At 51.2% G+C, this 24,253-nt stretch overlaps 1 protein-coding gene across 1 annotated transcript; it reads right to left on the reverse strand.

Moving 5' to 3' along the window:
- Positions 1-1,513: 1,513 nt before the first annotated feature.
- Sdb (SAXO downstream of blistered) lies at positions 1,514-22,928 on the reverse strand. The gene is made up of 6 exons (XM_043426271.1): positions 18,320-22,928; positions 13,570-13,868; positions 12,859-13,422; positions 11,223-11,572; positions 10,738-10,940; positions 1,514-10,631 (listed from the first exon to the last, which is right to left on the reverse strand). The coding sequence occupies exons 1-6, from the start codon at positions 22,343-22,345 to the stop codon at positions 2,748-2,750; spliced, it is 13,326 nt and encodes a 4,441-aa protein (XP_043282206.1). The 5' UTR covers positions 22,346-22,928; the 3' UTR covers positions 1,514-2,747.
- Positions 22,929-24,253: the final 1,325 nt, after the last annotated feature.

Genomic DNA, 24,253 nt, shown 5'->3' on the forward strand with positions numbered 1-24,253 from the left:
TTTAATTTTTGGAAATTAATTTGGAAAAGTTCAAAGCCGATGAATAAGTTAAAATTTTATTAAAAAAGAAAAATTAAAAGTATCAAATTGCTTTCGTAAGCTTTTAGAACAATGCTTAAAGCTTCCTCTATAAGGAAGCCAAAATGAAAAATATAGCACCTCGTAAAGTAAGCTTTGAGCATCGTGCATATCGAGCATGATGCATTTTTTACTCTTACGATTAGTAAAAAAATGATTAAAATTTATTCTCTGAATTATTCAAATAATGTGTAACTCATTTGTTGAGATTAATAAATTTTTAATATAGTGACAGCGGTTATAAAATACTTTCGTAGTAAAATCGTCAAGCAAAATGTGACAACAGCCATTTTCTATTTACAAGGCGTATGCATATTTGTATTTTAAACCAACTGGCTCATGGTCTTGTCCAACCTTCGACTGTTTGTGTCGTTATTACTCGTTAAAATCAATCAAGTATTTTTCTTTTTCCATTCTCAAGTGATCTTCAACGGTAACAAGGTTCTCTCAAGAAATCATTGATATCCAAAAACACTCTATTTTATTATTCTCGTTTTTGGCTCTCTCAAGGTGGGAGGATGCTATTTCTTTAAATGGTCGCACAGGAAGTGTGCCTGCCATAAGAGGCTGTGCATAAGGCTCCAAAAAATGTGATTTTCGTTAATTGTTTTCTCGAAAACTAGACGGTGGATCCCATAATAATTCCGAGAATAGATGCACGCTGTATATTTATAACAAATTTCCAAATTTTAACTCTCAAAGTTGGAGTTTTCGATTCCCATTAGATTCGCGTTAAAGCTTCCTCAAGTTTTTTCACGTTCGGAAGAGCCAGAGGGTATTGACAAGTCCCATCGAGGTACGAAGAAAATATATTTTTATTCGTCTCAAGCCGAGTGGTTACATTCATTATATATTAACGTGGATCAAAGATAAGCTCGACATTCATAGATTTTAATAATTATTTGCTGGTATTGGGCCTCCATCACCGAACAATCATTAATTACGTTTTGTTTTCAGAGGATTTTTAATACAATTACGATTTAATGGTCTAAAGAACTTACGCAGAGACTCGCTTTGGCACGTATAACCAGTATACATTTTTGAGCCATTTTTTCGCTGAGCAATCGATCCAATTGGTTCAGGGTTAGCCGCAGGTCGATAAGGAACGATTCACGGGATCGTGAATAACCCATGACCCATCTAAAAGATTCGAGAATCATCAAAGGATGAGAGAAGTGCCTTAATACTAACAGTAAATCGATATTTTTACAATTTTCCTTACAACTTTCATTAAAAGTGTGTACTTTGGTACACACCGTACGAATTATTTACATCCAGTATATTTTTTCTATCGATAAATACATGTCTAGAGGCAAAAAGGTGTCTTGCTATTGCGCATAAGAATTTTGAACGAATCGAAAAATCGTTTATTCTAGTTCGAAGCTTGCAGAGCAGCAGGATGGGAAGGGTCGGTGAAATAAAAGGGGGAAAAACGTGAAATAAAAAAAATTTATTTGACGTAAATAAAGACGATAATAAGAGTACACAGAGATACAAATTGCATGGACCAAAGCTAGTTGGCTTCGGTGAGGATTTGATTGAAAAATCCGTAAAAAAGCTCAAACGAAAGAATAAACAAAAAATATATTTTATTTTATATAGTAAAGCTGAAACGGCTCGGATTGAGAATAAGCAAAAACGCGAGATAGATGAAAAAAAATTTTAAGGAACGCCACGAGAGGATTATTTCTACGTAAAATTCAATTCAGACATCGCTATAATTGTGCTTTTGTTCATACAACAACATTTTTTATGCATGATTTCATGTACTCACGATATATTTATAGAGGCATGGCTATTTTTTAATATTTTTCCATTAATTATGTGAATACTGATTAAAGCTAATTATGATATAATTGTCGGACACCGGATCGAGGTCCAGGCATATAACCCGACTCGATCTTATCACGGATTTAAGCTCTAGTTATTGCTTTGTAATACACGTGGTTTAACGAGGTCACACGACTCTCGAATATTAATTATTATTTTAACCTCTCGATTCAATGATTCTTATCAATCTAAATCTACATTTTGGGACCTCCCACTGAAAATCAATGAAATTATCGTCGATCCCTCTTAATTTCAGTAAAATTTTTGAGTAATTGCACGAAAGCTCGTCCCCAAAATCAACGTTGATACCGATTCGTATGCGAACAGAAAAAAGGCGAATTCGGCGTGGTGCATTTGTCGTGGAAAGCCCCGTGAACATGAATCCAGATGAGATGCTGCGACCGCCAGTGAAAAGCGATCGTTGCACAATGTGTCATTCGATTAAACCCCATTCGAATACAATTATGGCTTCATAATACGATAGAAAATCTGAATAAACGATGTCGAACGCCGACAAAAATATGAAAAAATAAAACAACAGATAAATATGCGAAATTTTAAAAGTTTTTCTTATAATCGAATTTCAAACCTCTCGGGTATTGAATAGCTCGTTTTCCTATCACAGTCCGCGTTTCAGCGAGACTTCAAGCCGCTCTAAACAGCAGTTACTTAATCATAGTAATCGTAAATATATGCGGTATATCGAAGGACGGGAATCCCGGGATGGCCGGAGACGAGACGCCAAGGGCCTCGCAGTGGGTAGCTTGACATTGAAAAAAATCGCTGTTTCTACTTGTCCAGCGAAACGAAGAGTCGCGCGGCAGCGATGAAATCTTATTCTAATTGGAAACGACGGGCAAATAGAACTTGTGCTTGGGCGTGTCGCGCGTGTGTTTGAACGGCGCCTGTTTGGCCTCGAGTAGAGCAGCTGGACAGGGGCCCTTGACCCTGGGTACGAATTCCCTCTTGTACATGCTGCTGGTTGAAGTCGAGTTGGAGTCGCCGAGGCTGATGTGCGAGACGTTCGATTGCTTGTGCACGCGTTCGGTCTTCTGGCTGGTCGTGAAGTTGCCGTAGTTTTTGGCTTCGCTGTGGGAGTAGAATTTTCCACCGACGGTGAGGTTGTCCTGTCGGACGACGCGCTGGGGACGCTCGTAGGTGGAGGAGGCCCAGGGGTTGCCGTCCTTGTTGCTGCGGTGGATGGAGGTCAGGCTGTGACGGTCGCTGCTCTGGCTCGAGTTGCTGATGTACTGTCCGGACTCGGCGAGATTGGAAATGCTTTTCCGCTGATCGGCCGCGGTCGAGGAGATCGTATGGAGGGCCTCGGTCGAGGTGACCTGACCGCGACGATGGAGGACCGAGTTATTGACGTCGGTGGAGGACGATGAAATTACGTTTTTCCGGTGGTGGCCTGACTTGAGGCTGGAATCGATGGTGGCACGGTTGTCGGTGGTTCCGCCGATGGCTTGTCGGAATTCGGGGCTGTTGGATTGTCCGTTGGTGGCGTAGCGGGCCTGAGTGGAAAGAGTGTGTTGCTGGGCGGAGTGCCGGGAGGTCGTGCTCGCGTTCGTGGTGTTCGAGGTCTGGCGATTCTCCGTGCGTTGCGTATTCACGTAATCGCGTTTGCTCGTTTCGTTTCGAGTCCGCTGCATGTCCTCGCGGCTGTTGTAACGATTGTCGGAGTGCCGGGAGCTCGAGTGCTCGCTGGCGGAACGCTCGACGCTGACGTTACGGGAGTTTGTCGCGTTTTGTGATCGCACGTGCTGCTCGTTCGCGGTCGCGTGGACCGCGCGTTCATTCGTCGAGGAAGTCGCCCTGCTCGAAGCGACGACTTTGTTGCCGTCGGTCTCGACGATGCTGTTGATGTTCGAGGCCACTTCCCTGCCGGTTTTCCTCGTGTAGGTGTTGTAGTTCCTCTGGTTGGTCGTCGTCATCGTGGCGGTATCGTCGCCCAGGGAGAATGAGGATTCCATGTGACGTCGACGGTTGATCGTCTTGCCGCCTGCGGGCACGAGGTTCTTGCCCGGACCGAACGAGTCGTTGCTCGTCGTCCTCGTCTCCATGCTGTCGTTGCTCACCCGGAGGTTGTCCTCGTGACGCTTCGTCTCGGCGCGCTCACCGCGTACGAGCGTGTAAGTCGATTTCTGGCAAGTCGTGCCCCGCAAGTCCCCGGACATCTTCAAATTGTCCTCGCGACGTACGACCTCCGCGCGCTCCGCTCTTTTCGTCGTGTAATCGTCCTTCGGACGGCCCGCGAAGTCGCCCTCGGGCTTGAGGTTGTCGACCTGGCGAATGGGCGATCTCCTCTCACCCGGGCCGTAGGCCTCCGGACTCCTGGACTCGAAGTCGCCCTCGGGCTTCAGGTTATCGGGGTGCCTGATCGGGGCTCTGCGCTCGCCCGGACCGACCGGTTGCCTCTCGGGCCTATCGAAGTCGCCCTCCGGATGCAGGTTGTCCGGGTGCCTCTTGACGGTGCTTCTCTCGCCTACGACGTGACTGTAGTCGTCCCGGCGCCTGATGTCGACGAACTCGCCCTCCATTCTCAGATTATCTTCGCGCTTGCGCACGTCCACGCGCTCGATTTTCGTGACCTTCTTGAAGTCGTCCCTCGACCGACGGACCTCCAACTCACCCTCCATACGGAGATTGTCTTCTCGACGTTTTATCTCGACCCGGCGATCCGCGGTGCTGATCTTCTTGTCGGTGTAGTCTTCGCGGGAGGTCAAACTCACGTGCATTTCGCCTTCGGGATGCAAATTGTCCTCGTGGCGGATCGGTGCCCTTTTCTCGGCGGGGGCGAACTTCGTTGGGCTACGCCGGTCGAAGTCACCCTCGGGCTTGAGGTTGTCGGGATGCTTGTAGGGGGATCTCCGCTCCGCTGGACCGAGGGGGGATCTTTGGGGGCGCTCGAAGTCACCCTCCAGGTGGAGATTATCCTCGTGTCGAATAATCTCTGTCCTTTCGCCGCGGGTGACGTTGTAGTCGTCGCGACGTCTTACGTCGACGTATTCGCCCTCGATCCGGAGGTTGTCCTCGTGACGGACGACGTCGACTCTCTCGACTTTCCTCGTCGTCGTCGTCGTGTAATCGTCGCGCGATCTACGCAAATCCATTTCACCCTCCATCCGCAGGTTGTCCTGGTGAACGACGATTTCTGATCTCTCGGCGTTCGTCGGCCGGTAATCGTCGCGCGGCCTGCCCGTGAACTCACCTTCGGGCTTGAGGTTGTCTTTGGGCTTCTTCTGGACGGGACGATCGCCTCGTTTCGGGGTGTAATCATCCTTGGGACGGGCTACGAAGTCACCCTCCGGGTGTAAGTTGTCCGCGTGCTTTATCGGCGATCGCCTCTCCGCGGGACCGACAGGAGTCTTCCGAGGTCTCGCGAAGTCTCCTTCGGGCTTCAAATTGTCCTGGGGCTTTTTAACGACCGGCCTCTCCGCGGGACGGAACTTCTCGTGCTCCGGTCGCTCGAAGTCTCCCTCGGGGTGGAGATTGTCCGGGTGTTTTATGGGCGATCTTCTCTCCCCGGGAGCTACGGGACGCTTCTGAGGCCTCTCGAAATCTCCCTCCGGTCTCAGGTTATCCGAAGGTTTCTTGACGACCGGTTTCTCCGCGGGACGGAACTTCTCGTGCTCCGGGCGCTCGAAGTCTCCTTCGGGATGGAGATTGTCCGGGTGTTTTATCGGAGAGCGTCGTTCCGCCGGGCCGACCGGAGACTTCCGAGGCCTCTCGAAGTCTCCTTCGGGTCTCAGATTGTCGGTTGGCTTCTTCACGACGGGACGTTCTGCAGGACGGAACTTTTCGTGCTCCGGTCGCTCGAAGTCACCCTCGGGATGGAGATTGTCCGGGTGCTTGATTGGCGATCTCCTCTCCCCAGGAGCGACGGGACTCTTGTGAGGCCGGACGAAGTCGCCCTCGGGCTTCAAGTTGTCCTCGGGTTTTTTGACGACCGGCCTCTCCGCGGGCCGGAACTTATCGTGCTCCGGACGCTCGAATTCTCCTTCCGGATGCAGATTGTCCGGATGCTTGATGGGCGATCTCCTCTCTCCAGGACCAACCGGGCGTTTCTGAGGCCTCTCGAAGTCTCCCTCGGGTTTCAGGTTGTCTTTCGGTTTCTTAACGACGGGCCTCTCGGCCGGTCGGAATTTCTCGTGCTCCGGGCGCTCGAAATCTCCCTCCGGATATAAATTATCATCGTGGCGTATGGGCTTTCTCCTTTCAGCTGGACTGTACTTGACCGTCGTCCGCGTCTCGAAATCACCTTCCAGATGAAGATTGTCCTCGTGTCTGATGACCTCGCTCCTCTCGCCTCGCGTCACCCTGTAATCGTCTCGACGGCGCATGTCGACGTATTCGCCTTCGATTCTCAAATTGTCTTCGTGACGAACGACGTCGACCTTCTCGATTCTTCTTACTCCGGTGTAGTCGTCGCGGGATCGATGGATGTCGATTTCACCCTCGGGTTTGAGGTTGTCGGTGTGCTTTATGGGCGAACGTTTTTCTCCCGGGCCGACGGGGGATTTGCGAGGTCGCTCGAAGTCTCCTTCGGGTTTCAAGTTGTCTTTTGGCTTTTTGACGACAGGCCGCTCCGCGGGCCGGAATTTCTCGTGTTCGGGACGCTCGAAGTCTCCTTCGGGGTGAAGATTGTCCGGGTGTTTGATGGGCGATCTCCTCTCAGCCGGACCGACCGGAGCTTTGTGAGGTCGTTCGAAATCACCTTCGGGTTTCAAGTTATCGGTTGGTTTCTTCACAACCGGTCTTTCCGCCGGTCGGAACTTCTCGTGCTCGGGACGTTCGAAGTCTCCTTCAGGATGGAGATTGTCGGCGTGTTTGATGGGCGATCTTCTTTCCGCTGGACCGACAGGCGCGCGGTGAGGTCGCTCGAAGTCTCCCTCGGGTTTGAGGTTGTCTTTTGGTTTTTTGACGACGGGGCGTTCCGCCGGGCGGAATTCCTCGTGTTCAGGGCGAACGAAATCACCTTCCGGTTTGAGATTATCGGAGTGTTTGATCGGTGAACGCCTCTCGCCGGGGCCGACCGGAGCTTTGCGCGGACGCTCGAAGTCTCCTTCGGGCTTCAAGTTGTCCGTCGGTTTTTTAACGACGGGGCGTTCCGCCGGGCGGAATTCCTCGTGTTCAGGACGCACGAAGTCTCCTTCCGGCTTGAGATTATCGGAATGTTTGATCGGCGATCGCCTTTCACCGGGTCCAACAGGAGCTTTTTGCGGTCTCTCGAAATCACCTTCGGGCTTCAAGTTGTCAATCGGTTTTTTGACAACCGGCCTTTCCGCGGGACGGAATTCATCGTGCTCGGGTCGCACGAAATCACCTTCCGGCTTGAGATTATCGGAATGTTTGATCAGAGAACGTCTTTCACCAGGTCCAACCGGAGCTTTCCGAGGTCGCTCGAATTCGCCTTCAGGCTTCAAATTGTCCTTCGGTTTTTTGACTACAGGCCTCTCCGCTGGTCGGAACTCCTCGTGCTCCGGTCTTTCGAAGTCTCCCTCTGGGTGAAGGTTATCCGCATGCTTGATGGGAGTCCTTCTCTCAGCGGGACCGACAGGCGCGCGGTGAGGTCGCTCGAAGTCTCCTTCGGGTTTGAGGTTGTCTTTTGGTTTTTTGACGACGGGCCGTTCCGCGGGGCGGAACTCCTCGTGTTCCGGGCGAACGAAATCACCTTCCGGTTTGAGATTATCGGAATGTTTGATGGGCGACCGCCTCTCACCAGGTCCAACCGGAGCTTTGTGCGGACGCTCGAAGTCTCCTTCAGGCTTCAAGTTGTCAGTCGGCTTTTTGACAACGGGCCGTTCCGCGGGGCGGAACTCCTCGTGTTCAGGGCGAACGAAATCGCCCTCCGGCTTGAGATTGTCTGCGTGTTTTATCGGTGAACGCCTTTCCCCTGGCCCAATGGGGGCTTTATGAGGCCGCTCGAAGTCCCCTTCCGGTTTGAGGTTGTCCTGCGGTTTTTTGACAACGGGTCTCTCAGCCGGACGAAATTCTTCGTGTTCAGGACGCACGAAATCGCCTTCCGGCTTGAGGTTATCGGAATGTTTGATAGGCGAACGCCTTTCACCTGGTCCCACTGGTTTTTTATCCGGTCTCTCGAAATCTCCTTCGGGCTTCAAGTTATCCGTTGGTTTTTTCACAATTGGCCTTTCCGCTGGCCGGAATTCTTCGTGCTCCGGACGTTCGAAGTCTCCTTCCGGATACAAGTTGTCCTCGTGGCGTATCGGCCTCCTTCTCTCAGCTGGACGATATTCGCTCGTAGTACGTTGCTCGAAATCACCCTCCATGTGGAGATTGTCCTCGTGCCTGATGACCTCCGTCCTCTCGCCTCGGGTCACGCAGTAATCGTCGCGTCTCTGCATGTCCACGTACTCTCCTTCCATTCTCAAATTGTCTTCGTGGTGTACGATGTCGACCTTCTCTGTTCTCCTGATCGCGGTATAATCGTCGCGAGATCGATGAATATCGATTTCACCCTCGGGTTTGAGGTTGTCGGTGTGTTTGATCGGTGAACGCCTTTCACCGGGTCCCACAGGAGCTTTGTGAGGGCGCTCGAAATCGCCCTCGGGCTTCAAATTGTCTTTTGGTTTCTTGACAACGGGTCGTTCCGCTGGTCGGAACTCTTCGTGCTCAGGACGAACGAAATCACCTTCCGGTTTGAGATTATCGGAATGTTTGATGGGCGATCGCCTCTCACCAGGTCCAACCGGAGCTTTGTGCGGACGCTCGAAGTCTCCTTCAGGCTTCAAGTTGTCAGTTGGCTTTTTGACAACGGGCCTTTCCGCAGGGCGGAATTCCTCGTGCTCCGGACGCACGAAATCACCCTCCGGCTTGAGGTTGTCCGCATGTTTTATCGGCGAACGTCTCTCACCCGGAGCGATCGGAGCTTTGTGAGGACGCTCGAAATCACCTTCAGGCTTGAGGTTATCAGTCGGTTTTTTGACGACGGGCCTTTCCGCAGGGCGGAATTCCTCGTGTTCCGGACGTACGAAATCCCCTTCCGGTTTGAGATTATCCGAATGCTTGATGGGAGTCCGCCTTTCACCTGGGCCAATTGGAGCTTTGTGAGGCCTCTCGAAGTCGCCTTCCGGTTTCAAATTGTCCTGCGGTTTTTTGACAACGGGCCTTTCCGCAGGACGGAACTCTTCGTGCTCGGGTCGTACGAAATCGCCTTCAGGCTTGAGGTTGTCGGAGTGTTTGATGGGAGTCCGTCTTTCACCCGGACCAATCGGAGCCTTATGAGGCCTCTCGAAGTCGCCTTCCGGTTTCAAGTTGTCCTGCGGTTTTTTGACAGCGGGTCTTTCCGCTGGGCGGAATTCCTCGTGTTCCGGACGGACGAACTCTCCTTCAGGCTTCAAGTTGTCCTTCGGTTTTACGACAACTGGCCTCTCCGCTGGACGGAATTCTTCGTGCTGAGGTCGCACGAAATCGCCTTCTGGTTTGAGGTTGTCCGAGTGTTTGATCGGCGTACGCCTCTCACCGGGGCCGACGGGTGCTTTTTGAGGTCTTTCGAAATCTCCTTCGGGCTTCAAGTTATCAGTTGGTTTTTTGACAACAGGTCGTTCCGCGGGCCGGAATTCGTCGTGCTCAGGGCGCACGAAATCACCCTCGGGTTTAAGATTATCCGCATGTTTGATCGGGGAACGTCTTTCCCCCGGTCCGATGGGAGTCTTGTGAGGTCTTTCGAATTCGCCTTCGGGTCGCAAATTATCTCCTGGTTTGATGGGACTCCTGCGTTCAGCAGGCCTGAAGGGTTCTCGTTCCCTGTCAGGGATCTCGCCTTCAGGGAAAAGGTTGTCAGGATGCCGGACTATGGGAGCTCGTTCGCCCGGAGCATAGTAGTGTTCCTCGGGCCGTTCGAAATCTCCTTCAGGATAAAGATTGTCCGCGTGTTTAATGGGCTTGCGACGTTCAGCCGGCGAATAAGCGTCCTTGGGACGCTTGGGGAAGTCGCCCTCGGGTTTCAAATTATCGTCGTGCTTAATCGGTGATCTGCGTTCCGCTGGTTCATAAGGCTGACGTTCCCTGTCCGGAAAATCGCCCTTCGGGAAGAGATTGTCCGGGTGTTTTACGATCGGAGCCCGCTCACCAGGAGCGTAAGGCTCGTGCGAAGGTCGAGCGAAGTCACCCTCCGGACGCAAATTATCCGCGTGTCTTATTGGCTGGCGACGTTCACCAGGAGAATATTCGTCCTTTGGACGTCCCTCGAACGGCCCTTCCGGTCTCAAGTTGTCCTGCGGACGCTTCACGTCCGCTCTGTCCCCTTTCGGAATCGGTTTGTAATCGTCCTTCGGTCGACCTTCGAAAGGCCCTTCCGGTCTCAGGTTGTCCTGCGGACGCTTCACGTCCGCTCTGTCGCCTTTCGGAATCGGTTTGTAATCGTCTTTCGGGCGAGCTTCGAAAGGTCCTTCGGGTTTAAGGTTGTCCTGAGGCCGTTTGACTTGCGGCCTCTCGCCCTGGGTAATTGGTTTGTAATCATCTTTCGGCCTCCCCTCGAAAGGTCCTTCAGGCCTGAGGTTATCATCCCTCCGTATAACGAGGCTACTTCGGTAATCCGTCTCGTCGAAAGTTCGATATTCCTCGTGCGTCGTCGTTACGTTTTCGACGAGATCAGTTCGCTCGTAAAATCGATCAACCTGGTCGACCTCCGCGGGCCGATGACGAGGCTCTCGCTCGATTAAATCGTGCACGAGGAAGTCGTCCTTGGTGTGAGAGGTGCCCTGCCGAAATCACATTTTTCGATGTAAAACTCTGATCCTCGATCCCAATTATTGCACCGACCCAGCTAATTTCATTATCCCGTTATCCAATGTCGAACTAACTCACCGTGAATTCTCCCTCCCCCACGGTTAGGTTGTCGGTTCGCCTGATCGTCTCGGCTCGCTGCACTAAGCGATGGTCCACGAACTCCGTTCGAGATGTCGTCTCGTCGATAAATTCGCCCTCGACCTTCGTATAAGTATTGCGACGCACCGGGCTCGGACGTTCACCAGGTTGACCGGTGAAAACCAGCTCGGTCGTTGTCAAACCTGATTTTTCGTAAATCAGTAAAACGTTTTAAAACGTACAACCAACACTCATTTTTCCTCCAGAAATCTCGAATTTTCGTCCCCTACCCGTAAAGTCAATTCTACTTTCCCCGAGTGACGATAATTTTATATTTTTTGGCTAAAAATTCGTTTGAAAATCACATTGATGCAAGTCTTGTTTCAATCGATTATTTTCAAGGAATTTATCGAACGAATGAGCGCGCGATTCAGGCTCCTCGGCTTCTCTTAGCTCCGTAATTAAACGAATGAAAAAATTCTCACCATCGATGTCACCCTCCGGTCTCAAGTTGTCTTGTGGTTTTTTCATCGGCATCCGTTCGCCGCGCGTAGGCGCCTCTTCCTTCGGTCTACGGTGGAATTCACCCTCCGGTCTCAAGTTGTCTTCGGGTCGTTTGACAGGAGCTCTTTCGCCTCTCGTAGCGACGTAATCCGTCCGCCTCTCGCCAACGAAATCACCTTCCATATGCAGGTGATCTTCGTGATGGTACATGACGCGTCTCTCGACATGTTTCTCGTCGTATTCGTCTCGGTACGAGCTCACGGTTAGGACGGGTTCGTCGTGAGGAATTTCGAGGTGTTCCTCAGGGAAATTGTGTGGGCATCGATGTCGACTATAGAATGGAAAAAGGTTGGAATAAAATCGAGTTGATCGATGGGGATTAACGAAATAAAAACGCGCAACGATAACCTCGATCCGACCTTAACGTCGACGATAATATTCCCTCCGACTTTTGCCTTCGCTTAATAATTAGCCAAGAATAAACAGCGCTCCGCGGATTTGGGTCAGCGTTGATAAAATAGAGAGAGAGAGAGAAGTAAAAAGAGCGCTTCTGAATACGGCAGCGTGTTTCCCAAGTTTTGACTCGCTCTCGACGCGTCCCGCGGAGTTTCGTAAATGGCAAAACGGGATCGCGTTATTAGCGATTCTCGGTAAAGCGAAATTCGGCCTCCGCGATGAAGTCGCCGGTGCGAGCCGCGATCGTGTTTTCCCCGACTGTCGCGAGTCCTACTGTTTATTTATAAAGTGCGTTTATTTTTTATTCGCTTCAGAAGAAGCCGCGGCGAGGGGAAAATATGTAAATTGAGGAGGATCGAATGGGAGTTTGCATGTACAAGATCTCAATCTCCTTATCGAGCGCGAATGTACATGGATCGAGTACATTCAATCCTGATTCTCATGAAACATGTCGAATAATCGAGTGCGTGATTGATGCTCGCGATGTGAAACCTGCGGCGAGAACGAATCGGGAAAAGTCTGCGCGAAATTACAAAAAGCTACAGCGTAGTCTGATCCCAGCTCATCATTTTCTCTCTCTCTCTCTCTCTCGTCTCGATCGATGCGGGCACGAATTGAAGCGGGTTTCTCGAGATTATTCCGTCCCCGCCGGGCCTCTCAGCCACTCTCGATTTTTATAACGACAAGCGCGTTTTGTGCTACGAGTGCAATATCAGGAGATCGATCGCTATCGGCCAAAAATGCGAATAAGGAACGAGCCGTGTAAACCTCGTTTCTGGCTCTCGCTCTCTTTCTTCGATGGAGCGAGTCGAAGAATTGGGAAACGACGGGACTCCTTAAAAGGAAGTGTCTCGTGTCCTACTTAAAGCGGCGAGTATCACTGATGAAATAAAAGTGAAAATCGAACCGAGGCGATCGGGGTCCTTCGCGGACATTTGAAAAAAATATCCTTCTCCTAATACGAATTGCTGCTCGTTTTTTTCTTCGTCGCAATTTCAATAAAATGATGAAACGCGAGATAAGCAGCGGCGAAGGGGAATTATCATGAGGATTTGTCAATAGAGTAATGAAAATTGCTTTTTCGATCGTGCCGACTCGAGTAATTCCTTCCATCGATGTAAAACACTCGAGTTATTTTCCCCTCTCAAAACAGCGACTTACCCGCAGGTGCAGAGCTCGCAGATGCATTGCTCCTTCATCGGGATTTTCTTGAGTATGTCACGAGGCGTAGGCACTTTGTCGATGCGAGTTTCGTCCCCGTCCAACGAGTCGGGAGTCTGATCCCCGGGCTTTCTCTTTTCCGGTTGGTCCACACGTTTTTCCGGTTGTTCTGGAGAGCGGCTCGGTTTGCCCGCAGCCGGACGAGGCTTCTCGTCGACGGGTTTCGGCCGCTCCTCCTCGTCCGGGGACGAGTGCTTCGGAGGCTTTTTCTCCTCGGGCTTGGACCTTCTCGGTGCGTCTTCGCCTGGCTTCTCTTCCGGTTTTCTGCTCGGTTTTCCCGCAGCCGGACGTGGCTTCTCGTCAAGGAATTTCGGCCGCTCCTCGCCGTCCGGGCGCGATTGCTGGGGCGCTTTCTTCTCGTCGACTCGCGGCCTCCTCGGCCCATTTTCCGACGGCTTCTCTTCCGGTTTTCTGCTCGGCTTACCTGCAGCCGGGACTGGCCTTCCGGGAGGTGCCACGTACTCTCCTCCCGTTTCCGGTGACTTCTGACCCGGCTCCGGAGACCTTCGCGAAGCAAAAATACCTCGGTTTCCTCTCAAAATTTCTTGTCGCATTTAAAATGAACGAAAAAAGCCGAAAAACTCGGAAAATTTCAATAAAAACCGACCAAAACATGGAAATTTCAAACGAATCGTTTATCCTCGCACTGACCTTCGGGGCTTCTGAATTTCTGCCGAGTGAGTGTTCTCAGGCTGGCGAGGCCTGCTGGGCTTGCCAGCAGCGGGTAGAGCTTTGGGCCTGTCGTCATCCCGAAGGCCGGGGATCCCCCTCGGGTATCCTGGACCGTCAGGAGAGGATGGTGTCTTCCTCGGCGAGTCTTCAGGAGTCCTGGGGCCCTTGGTGATGATTTTTTCGTAACTCGTTTCGTCGACAACATCTTTAGCTACCATACTCCTCGTCACCGTTTTCTCATCGATGATTTCGTTCGTCGAGGACTCGATGACATCTTTCTGTAAGTTTCAAAGCACACAGAGCCATGTGAGAAAGAAGAAGAGGCCTTTCGCTCACCAGGATCGTGTCGTGGTCGAAAAAAACGACGTCAAATTAATCCTGCTAAATCCTAATTTAAATCAATCCCCTTAATTATTGTACCAACAGTCCGAACATTCGTTCAGCAGCAAAAGATTGCGCGTACGCTCCTACGCTCGAAGGGCAACGAGAGCCGAGTGATAATTCCGTTAATCGAGACGATTACCACTTGCCTCGTTACGGCCTTCGTGCTCGTTATAAACGGTTCAATGCGCCAGAGCACTTTCTCCGTTTACCGTGCACACATAAATTACCGTGCGAGGAGTTGACGGTGCGGAGGAGTCCCGAGCGATCCGCCGGGATTCTCGAAAGTCAACCGAAACTTTATTCTTCCAGTGAACTGTTGGAGCGAGCCCAAACTTTTCATCACGCCTGCTTGCCTCTGGCTCGGGGGATCGAGTGTTTTTGAATTTCCCGTAATAAGTTAGCCTCGCCGTACGGATTCCGGACTTTCGTGCACTCATCCGAGCTCATAATTCTAGTCGCTCGGGCGATAAGCAATCAGTGTGCACGCGAAATGGGGACGTCGCGCGTCTCCATTATGACGATTCATCGAGCCAGACATCGAAGACGTTCAGGCGAATGGAGGAGCGTCGTACTCCGGGCAACTTCTCGTGATGCTTCTTTTGTCTTAACTAGATAATTACGCGGCTGTGTGTGCGCACGTATGAAAGATGAACCGGAGTTTCGCGTGCCTGATCCAACAACTGGGTCGCTGTTTTGTTTGCCCGGCTGTTTAACAATCGTAAACAGTTTGCCATTTTCCTCGTTAAAGTTCACCCGGATCGCCTAATACTCGAGAGAGTCGAGCTCGATAACTCGAGCCAGTGGAGAGCGAAATTTTCGTCGAAAATAAACGCGAGTGGGGAATTAAAACGTTTGGAAATCTGCGATTTTCATGAACCTCGGAACGCTATTGTGGAATTTGATCAATCGCAGGGTACGCAGAGGCTCCGGGTCACTAGAAAACGCGATTTTCAAACGCCACTTCGCAGTCGAATCAGGCGATTTAAACTAGGATACCTGGACGCCGCGAAGAACGCTGGTTTTTTTAAATCAGCGGCCAGTTCGCGTCGACCGCAGCGGGCGCTTGGAAACCGAACGAGATTGCATTCAGGTCTCGTTCTCCTCGATGTTTCTCCGATGACAATTCCCAACGATACACCTGACGTTTTCACATTCGAGGGCAAATTCGTATGTACAACGTCATCGAATGAATACGCGGAGGAAACTCTCTCTCCTCGGACATGCCGCGTGTCATGCCGGGTGATGACGCTGAATTTTGCAACGTTCGAGTCCAACGAAACGGTCTAAAAAAACTCTCGAATAAGTTCAGTGAATCTCCAATTTTGTTCCCCTGCCGAATAATTTGCAGTTCGTCAATTTTCAAGCCACGTCAACGATTCGTGAAATAAAAAAATTGCACGAATTACAAAACTTTTTTTCCCTCATTTCGTTGCGGCGGACTCCGCGTTGCAAACTTCAGCGAATGAGGCAAAGACGATCCTCACTCGAGCGGCATTTTCACTTAAAAAACGAGGATTTTCGACTGAATTTTACTCGTAAACGGGACGCTCAGTACCGGAAAGAATTCCCCAGTTTTCCAGCGTTTCTTCAAAAAGCCAGCAACAACTTTGAACGAGCTAGCAGCAGCGTCGTCACGGAGGCTCGCCCGCCAGGCCCCGAGGGGTCATAAATCAAAAAACAAACGTTTGCCCCGGTCCCCGCGACGACGCAGGCGAGCTCACCGTTATTTTGAATTCGTAAACGAGGAGAGATTATTCCAGCGCAAACTGTACGCTCTCGCCAATGAATAGTCAACGCGCGCTCGCTCGTACAAATAACGTTATTATCAATTTAACGAGCAAGGTCACGAGCGCACGTAAGACCGTGCCCGGGGACAGAACGAATCAATTCGTTCGTAACTTGGAATAAAACGGAGCGAGAGGCGCGCGGTGATATCACTTCTAAATTCGAGCGGTGACTAATCATTTAATTGTTTAAAATGTACGTTTTAAAAACTTGTCGTCGCTGATAAAAGTTATTGACTGGAAACATCGCGTTGCACAAAATGCTCGTTTTCCTCCTTCGAATATCGCCATCAAATTATTCCGCGAGGCACGTGCAATTTCCCTATATTTTACAGGAATATTCGAGCAGCGAGAAGCAAACAAACAGAATTTCCAACCAACATTTAGCTCGCACGGAAGGAGAAATAAATCGGAAAATTCTTATCGTTCCATTAAAATTATTGACGGTTACGCCGAGCGGAGTTAACGTTTAATATAAAAAGCACCCATTAAGAGAGCCCGCGATATATGCGCGAGCGTGGTCGATACCGTGTAAAATACGCGATTCTGCAATGCAGCCCCGAGGCATCTACTGCACGCTCCCACACTGAATATTTTCAACGAGTTCGTATATTACTGATGAGGCATTCAATCACGCTCCGAACGGAATTCGTAGTCAATTAATTCAATGCGACAGCGGCGGGGGTTCGAGGAACGGAGAAAAGAAAAACATTCAAATTTTCCATAAACCTGCGTATCGGTTGGCGCAGGAGGCGGGCGAATTTTTCACCAACGTTTGCTACGACTTGGTGGGATTTAGGGGAAAAGCAGCGACCGGGTTTCCGGCGACCTCGATAACCCGTGGCCAGGGCATCGTGTGTCTTCAGCCAACCTCGGGCTCAGCCTCATTCGTGCGAATGTTGCATTAAACGAGAATATCACGAAGTTTGTCGAATCGATCCTCCCGGTTTGCCAGCAGCGCAAAGCCCCAGTCATTCTCGCCTACTTTTTGTCTACGCGATCGGTTTCCCAAGGCTTGCATTATCGACGCGAATTCACGGGCCGGAGGCGAAAGGCGATTATCCCTAATGACGTGTTAAGGATATCTCGTCATTTCCGGACGGGATAATAATGAGCGCGTACACTTGTTCGAACTTCGTCGCTCTGTCTCTGTCGCTTTAGCTCGCGGTCTGCTGCCGTTGAATCAGGTTTATTTTAAAACGCCCGTGAGAGAACATAATATTGTTGACCGAGTGCGTGTCTCGATGCTTTGAGTCCGGCTGCGAAGCGCGCGCGAGCAGGCGAGGAGGCGCAGGATCCTTGAGCGAGGACAGAAACGAGAGTGAAAGTACAATAAAAACACACGTCGATATTCCACGCTGTTTTTCTTTATGCTACTTTTTCTAAGGAAGATCGCGCGGATCTAATGGGAATCGAAAACTCCAACTTTGAGAGTTGAAGTTTGGAAATTTGCTAGAAACACACTATTCCCGGAATTATTGTAGGATCCAGCGTCTACTTGTCGAGATAACAATTAACGAAAATCACATTTTTTGGAGAATTATGCACAGCCTCTTATAGCAGGCACACTTTCTGTGCGACCATTTAAGGAGGGTGAATCACGAAATAAAAATAATGAGAATTTGATCAAATTTGGTGATAACATTCTTTGGCATCAAGTATATACAAATACAATTTTTTTCAAATTTTTTTACCACGTGGTTATCGAATAATTAAGCGTTAAATCGAGTTCTTATGCACGTGCGGTAGAAAAATCTAAAAAAATGTATATTTTTTTATATCCTCTTGAAGAATACACTTACCAAGTTTTATAAAATTCTTATCATTTTGAAATTCTTAATATTTTCAACATGCTTTAGCATGGCAACATTGTATCGTCGCGATCCACCCTCCTTAAAGAAATAAGATCCTCCCACCTTTAGAGAGCCAAAAACGAGAATAATAAAATAGAGTGTTTTTGGATATCAATGATTTCTTGAGAACACCTTGTTACCGGTGAAGATCACTTGGGAGTGGAAAAAGAAAAACACTTGATTGAGGTTAACGAGTAATGACGACTTAAACGGTGCAAGGTTTGACGACACCGTGAGCCAGCTGGTTTAAAATATAAATATGCATATGCAGACAAATAAAAAAGGACTGTTGTCACATTTTGCTTGACGGTTTTACTAGGAAAGTATTTAAACCGCTGTCATAATATTAAAAATCTATTGAACTCAATCAATAAGTTACAAATAATTTGAATAATTGGGAGAATAAAATTTATTCAGAATCTATTCAACTATTGAAGAATTTATTAGAAACGTTAAAAGATTCATTGAGGCAATGCTAATCGAGGCCCGAAAATATCGCCCGGTGGGATCGTCGGTGAGGGTTTCAAGGACTTTTTCATTCAAGTTCGACTCCGAATGGACCGTGAACTCGAAGGCTCGAGGTCGTGGGATTTCGTTGGTGAGTCGCTCGACAGTCGAATGATTGTTCAATAAAGTGTTCGCTTTGTTGAGATGAAATAATAATGCTCGCATCGATGGATGAATAGACAGAAATCGTTGTCAACTTACTACGTCTCGTGCAAAGCTCGAAGTGACGTCACTAACAACACGTTCGTCGATGACATTTTTTATGTCCGTCACAGATGTGAAACTCGAAGATTGATCGATCACGTAAGAAGAATGTTGAACGACCTCGGAGGTGATAACTGTGTCGGTGATATCAGTAACATCGGTCGTGTCTCTAATTTCCTCGCTGAAAGTTGAATCTTTCAGTACGATCGTTCGATCCGGTAATACGTTTTTTTCGTGAGGTTTACGCGGGGCCTGTTCGACTTTGTCGTTCGGTGAGGCCGGTTTACCGGGTTTCGGCGACTTTTTGTCTTGGTCTTTGGGCTTTTTGGGCTCTTGTGGTTTCTCGTAAACGAAAGAACCGTCCCAGGTTGAGGAGCCTGGTTTTTGAGGACGCTCCGATCGCTCGGCCGGACTCTTTTCCGGACTTCCCGGTCGGCTACGCGGCTCCGGAGCGTCCTTGTCCTTGGGTCCCCGGGATGGGGAACGGTCGGTGATTTTTTGAGGTCCTTTGCGCTCGGGGACGTCGCGCAGAATGCTCGTCGAGATGTTCGACGAGTCGGAGGTCGTCAGATCGGATGTCAAAGTCGTTTCGACGTTTATGAATTGCGTGGTGCTCGTGACGGTGCTCGAAACGTCGTGGACGCTCGAGGATGTCGTGTAATCGATGAGGTCGTACGGGCGTCGAGACGCGCCGTCTCTCGGGGACGTTCCTGGACGCGGTTTGTCGTCGAGGGTGGTCAACGATGTCGTGGGACGTTTGCGATCTTCTTTCGGAGACTTTTGAGCGTCCGTTGGGCGTTTCTCAACGTCGCCGGGTCGCGGTTCAGACTTCTGGGGCTTCTGGTCGATCGGTTTTTCGTAAACGAAGGAACCGTCCCAGGTCGACGAACCCGGTTTCGTTGGACGAACGCTCCGGTCCGGGCTCTCCGGCCGGGCCCGGTCGACGTCCCTTTCCCGGGAGGGGGAACGTTCCGTCAATTTTTCTGGTTTCCTCCGGTCTGGAAGGTCGCGCGAGATCGTGGTGGAGACGCTCGAATGATCGGAGCTCCTGAGGTCCCGAGCCTTTTCGACGTTTATAAACTCCGTGGAGCTCGTAACCGTGTTCGAAGTGTCGTGGACGCTGGAGGACGTGCTGTAGTCGCCGTCGAGCGGGCCTCGAGGATGCTTCGGTGGTTTCCCGATGTCCGCGGACCGCGGGCGGTCCTTCCCGTCGGGAAGTTTCCTCTTATCGTCGTCCACTTTCGGAGACTTTTTCTCTTGAGGCTTTTCGTTGACGAAGGAACCGTCCCAGGTTGAGGACCCGGGTTTGAGTGGGCGCTCGGACTTCTCCGGAGGCTGTTGGCTCGGCGAGGGCGCGTCTCTAGGGTGCTTGGGCCTGTTCGCATCCGAAATATCGTGGTAGACGGTCGACGCGACTTTCGAAGAATCGTCCGTTTTCGAAGCGAAGTTTCTATCGAGGCTGGTGAATTCCGACGTGGTTGAAACGTCGGTGACGATGTCGACGGTCTCCGTCGTCCGGTCGATCACCTCCGAGTACGTGATCGTAGTTTCGTCGACGTCTTCGGTCCGTTTGCTCGTGAGCGTCTTCGAATCCCGAGGAGCGTTCGGCGCGACGTTTTTCTCGTAGATGAACGATCCGTCCCAGGTCGAGGAGCCGGGTTTCCTCGGACGTTCGGTTTTCTCAGGGTGGCTCGTTCGGCTCTCGGGAGTGTCGGGACGCTCGCCGTCCCGGACGTTCGGCCCCGAGGTGACTTTCCGCGAGAGCTTTGGCGTGCCGTCCCGAATGATGACGGTCTCGACCGCCGTGGACGAAAGGTCGATGTTCGTCGAGTCGGTGTAAGTTTCCTGGATCGTCGACCGCTCGACGATTATCGATTCGGTGACGACCTCGGACGTCTCCTCGAAAACGTCGCGGATATCGATGCTGGAATCGCTGACGTTCCTTTTGCCGGTTTTGGAAACGACTGCGCTGGGTTTCCCGGCCGCACGTTCGGCCCGCGGTGCGTCCTTGGTCCGCTTGTCAACTTCCTGGAGGTTTTCTTCGTACTTGAAAGTGCCGTCCCACGTGGACGATCCCGGTTTGACGGTGCGGACGTCCCCCGGAGTCGTTTCCGGACTTCGAGAGCGTCTTCTGCTCGTCGCGTCGCGATCGTCGCGCACGATAGTTTCACGAGTCACGGAGGTCGCGCCGGTGTCCTTGAGGTCCGTGATGCTCTGCTGACTGGAAGAGTGTTCAACGACGTACGACGTTGTGACGAGGTCGGCCTCGTTGATGGAATAATCCTCGCTGACGTCCCGAATATCCACTCGCTCGTTCCGACGATCCGTCACGTTTCGAGGAACATCGGTAGGGCGTCTTCGCTCCGGTCGCTGCGGAGGTTTCTCGTCAACGAAACTGCCGTCCCAGGCGGATTGTCCGGGCTTGTAATGCCTCGGGGAAGCCTCGGGCTGGGACGACCGGCTCGGACTCCCCGGACGTTTCGGGGTGCTCGTGCCTCTCGGTGAATTGGGAGCGTCCTCCTCGGCTATGACGCCCGAAACCGACGTGATTCTCTCCGCTCGCTTGCTCGAAGAGTCCCCGGAATCTTTGTATTCGACGATGTACGAGCTGATCGACGAATCGGTTATATTCTGCTGGTGTTCTTCCGTCACATCGCTTATCTCGACGCTCGTGCGTCGGCGTTCGTCGTAATCGTGTTTATTCCCGGGCGCCCTGGCGCCGGCAGGTTCGTTCGTTCGTATCTTCGTTTTGTCGTTCGTCCTGGAGGCCTTGTCGTCGGCGCTCTTGACGAATCTTCCGTCCCAAGCGGAATCGCCGGGTCTGTTGCGCCCGGAGGATGCCACGCGGCGTCCGGTGTCGCCGGCGAAGTCTGTCGTGTCGCGAATCGTTCTGTCGGTGGTGCTCTCGTCGAGGTGCGCGCTCGAGACGTTTCGTATGACGGTCGACGTCGAACTCGAAGATTCCTCGAAGCTCGACGATTCGAAGGAGATTTCGCTTTTGGAAACGGACGTTTCCTCCGAGGAGGTCAGTCGCTGTTGGTTTTTGGCCAGGACGTCGTCCGGCGTTGGACGTCCACCTCGCGGCGTGTTCGGCCTCTCGTAAACGAACTTACCGTCCCAGCTGGAGTCCCCGGGCCGCGATATTCTCGTCGTTTCCTCCTTCCGCAGGTCCTTCGAGCCGGTATTTTTGTGGTCTTTGCCGTCGAGGAACCTCACGTGACCCGGGGGCTCGACGCTCGATTCGCTCTCGACGTTGCGGCTCGAGCTGGCGACGACGTTGCCATCGACGTCGAGCCGGCTCGCCGACTCCTCGATCTTGGTCGTGTCGACGAACATTTTTCCGTCTTTCTCGACACCGTGCGAGCTCGTTTTGCTCGAAAATCGGCTTTCCGACGATGTGTTCGAGGTCCGGACGTTCGGAGTCGTCGGCGCACTTTCATCCCGGCTTTTCCCCTTGCTCGAAGACTCCCGATGAGTACGTTGATCGATCATCGTGCTCGATTCGATGACCGACGTCTCCGAGGAGGTCGCGACCTCCTCCCGGACGTCCGAGTGCGTGGACACGTGACTCTGTCGGCGGATCGACTCGTCACTGCTCCCCGGTGACGCGCGGCTGTCGCCCTGGATGACCGACTGTGTCTGTTCGCCCGATATGAAATCCTGCGACGATTTACCGAGTCTCGAGCTCGCCGAAGACTGCACCGAAGTCGTGGCCGGATGTTCAATTACTTCGATGACATTCCCCTTGGAATCCATGACGTACTCCCGGCTCCCGGAGGTAACCTCGACAACGCTGCTCCGAGACTCAGCCTCCGAGGCTCTTCTCGCCTCCTGTGAAATCTTGCTCGTCGTCGAAGTCATGCTCGAGGACTTTTCTACCGTCTCGACAGCGGACGTCGAGCTCGACGTTGTCGCACCCGAGACGTCCAAAGTGCTCGAGCTCGTTGCGACACCCTCGCTCACCTTTTGCTCGGAACCTTTTTTCTTACCTTTCCCAGCACTGTTTTTCTTGTTTATCGTCATCTTGGCACTTTTCTTCGAGCTTATCACTCAACTGTGATTCGTAATCATAAAACTATAAATTTATTAGAAAATTTCTTATAAAATATCTCACTATCTCGAAACACCGTGACACGCGCACTCGCACACACCGTGAAGAACACGAATGATCCGAACGACACTAAAATTTTGATCGCGTCCGTACAAAGATCTTCAATAAATAGAAAAAAGGTCAAAAATAAACGAAACGATTTTTATTCTCCCGCGCTTTCTCCCTCTCTCACTCTGTTCCCGTGCACTTTCCTCCACTTTCAATCTCGTTTTCTCCGAGTGCCCGAGTCAATATTTCTTCAAGTTCTTTCCCAATAGCAACTTTGATGTTTACGGTCGGGTATCGCGAGCGGTTGTGCAGCATCGGCCACGTCTGACAAAACTCCGGTGTTACCGGCCTGTCTCTCGAGTTTTGCCTTCGAGCGAGGATTTCCCCGGTGGGGATGTGCTACACGGACTGTTGGCGAATGCACGCGCTCGCTCGCTCGCTCTTTTGCTCCAACCGATCGCGCGGGTTTCTCTGTGTACGGAGGTGCTAAATACACTCTCAAACGTCTCGAAACCGCGTTCGTAAAAAAAAGTTATTTCTTCTCATTCTCATTATGATTATCGTTGTAATACGTGCGAAGCGATTCGGTGCGCGTTGCGGTGCGCTTGTGTACCGACGAGCGAATCCCCATCTCCCTACTCCGGGCTAGCTCAGACTCAGAGTCCTCGGGAGAGGGGCGTGGGCCGTTACCACTTACGACGACCAGTGTACACGGACAAGTGCGCTCGTACGCCGAGTCAGCGGCTGTGTGTTCGTAAACCCACACTTACAAATGATTTCACTCAAAAAATATGCGCTCGCGTGTGCGCGATAAAAGATCGACGAGGCAGAGCCGACGCGACTCGACTTTTCTCGTGTGCTCTCTCTCTCTCTCTCGAACGCCCACGCCGATCTTCGTCCACACTCGAGGAACGCACGTACGTGAAGATTCTTATCTCGCGTTGAGTCTCTCGAGTATGTAGCGCGCTGTGCACGTATGCGTACGTTCGCCGATACAGCGGCGAGTGTGCCACGCGTCTTGGAGAACGCGGAGCCTAAAAAATAAGCCAGCGCACTCCGCTATTAGTTCGCCGTACTATTTTTACTCCCGCGAGTATTTAATCCCCCTCGAGAATTACTCGACGACACTCGTCCATTCGCTCCTCTAATCATAAATCCACACCAGCATTTCGTCTTTCTCAATCCCTCAGAAAATGCGCGGATTATGGGTGGCCGGAGCCGAGCGAGATGAATGAAATCCGGTGCATGAATAATATGAATATGCATGCGCGCGGGTGATGCTTTTCGAAGCGATTCCCTTCGCTCGCTCTTCCGGCTCGTTATTCTTTCGGATTGCTTCGATTTCCACGACTCCGAGGACAAATCATTGCTCACAATTTCCATTTTTTTCAGCTCAAACAATATCGGGGCTCACGAGTTCTCGTGAAATCCCCAAAGCGGAAGCGTTGCAGCAGCAGCATTTCCTTCGGAAACGTATCAAGAAGCAACGAACTTCCAGGAAACGAAAATTCGGGAGAAAAAAACTCGGCCCAAACGAGAGAAACCCATTGGCGGATTTTCCGTCGCGCCCGGGGCCGAGAGGATGCGCGCGTACATACGCAAACGCATGTAACAACGAGTAAAAAAAGTTTCTTGCTTAACCGCGAAGGCAAGAGAAAAAAGGAGAGAAGGTGAGGCTTTACGGCTCCTTCTCGCCCATGAAAACCGGTTCCATTCGGAGATGCGAGCTTCGAAGATCTCGTCGTCTGCGTCGTCGTCGTCGTCGTCGTCGTTTAAACCGAGCGATGACGTAGCCCGAGCCAACGAGAATCGCCATTAGAGTACTCCGACTT

The sequence above is a fragment of the Venturia canescens genome, chromosome 8, assembly GCF_019457755.1.
Source record: "Venturia canescens isolate UGA chromosome 8, ASM1945775v1, whole genome shotgun sequence".
In the NCBI taxonomy this organism is placed as follows: domain Eukaryota; kingdom Metazoa; phylum Arthropoda; class Insecta; order Hymenoptera; family Ichneumonidae; genus Venturia; species Venturia canescens.

Coding starts and splice junctions, on each gene's coding strand:
- Sdb (XM_043426271.1), bottom strand. CDS start 22,345: ATGACGATAAACAAGAAAAACAGTGCTGGGAAAGGTAAGAAAAAAGGT. Junction 11,573..12,858: donor TGCGAGCTCTGCACCTGCGG/GTAAGTCGCTGT, acceptor TCCATTCTATAG/TCGACATCGATGCCCACACA. Junction 10,941..11,222: donor ACCGGAGGGTGACATCGATG/GTGAGAATTTTT, acceptor ACGAAAAATCAG/GTTTGACAACGACCGAGCTG.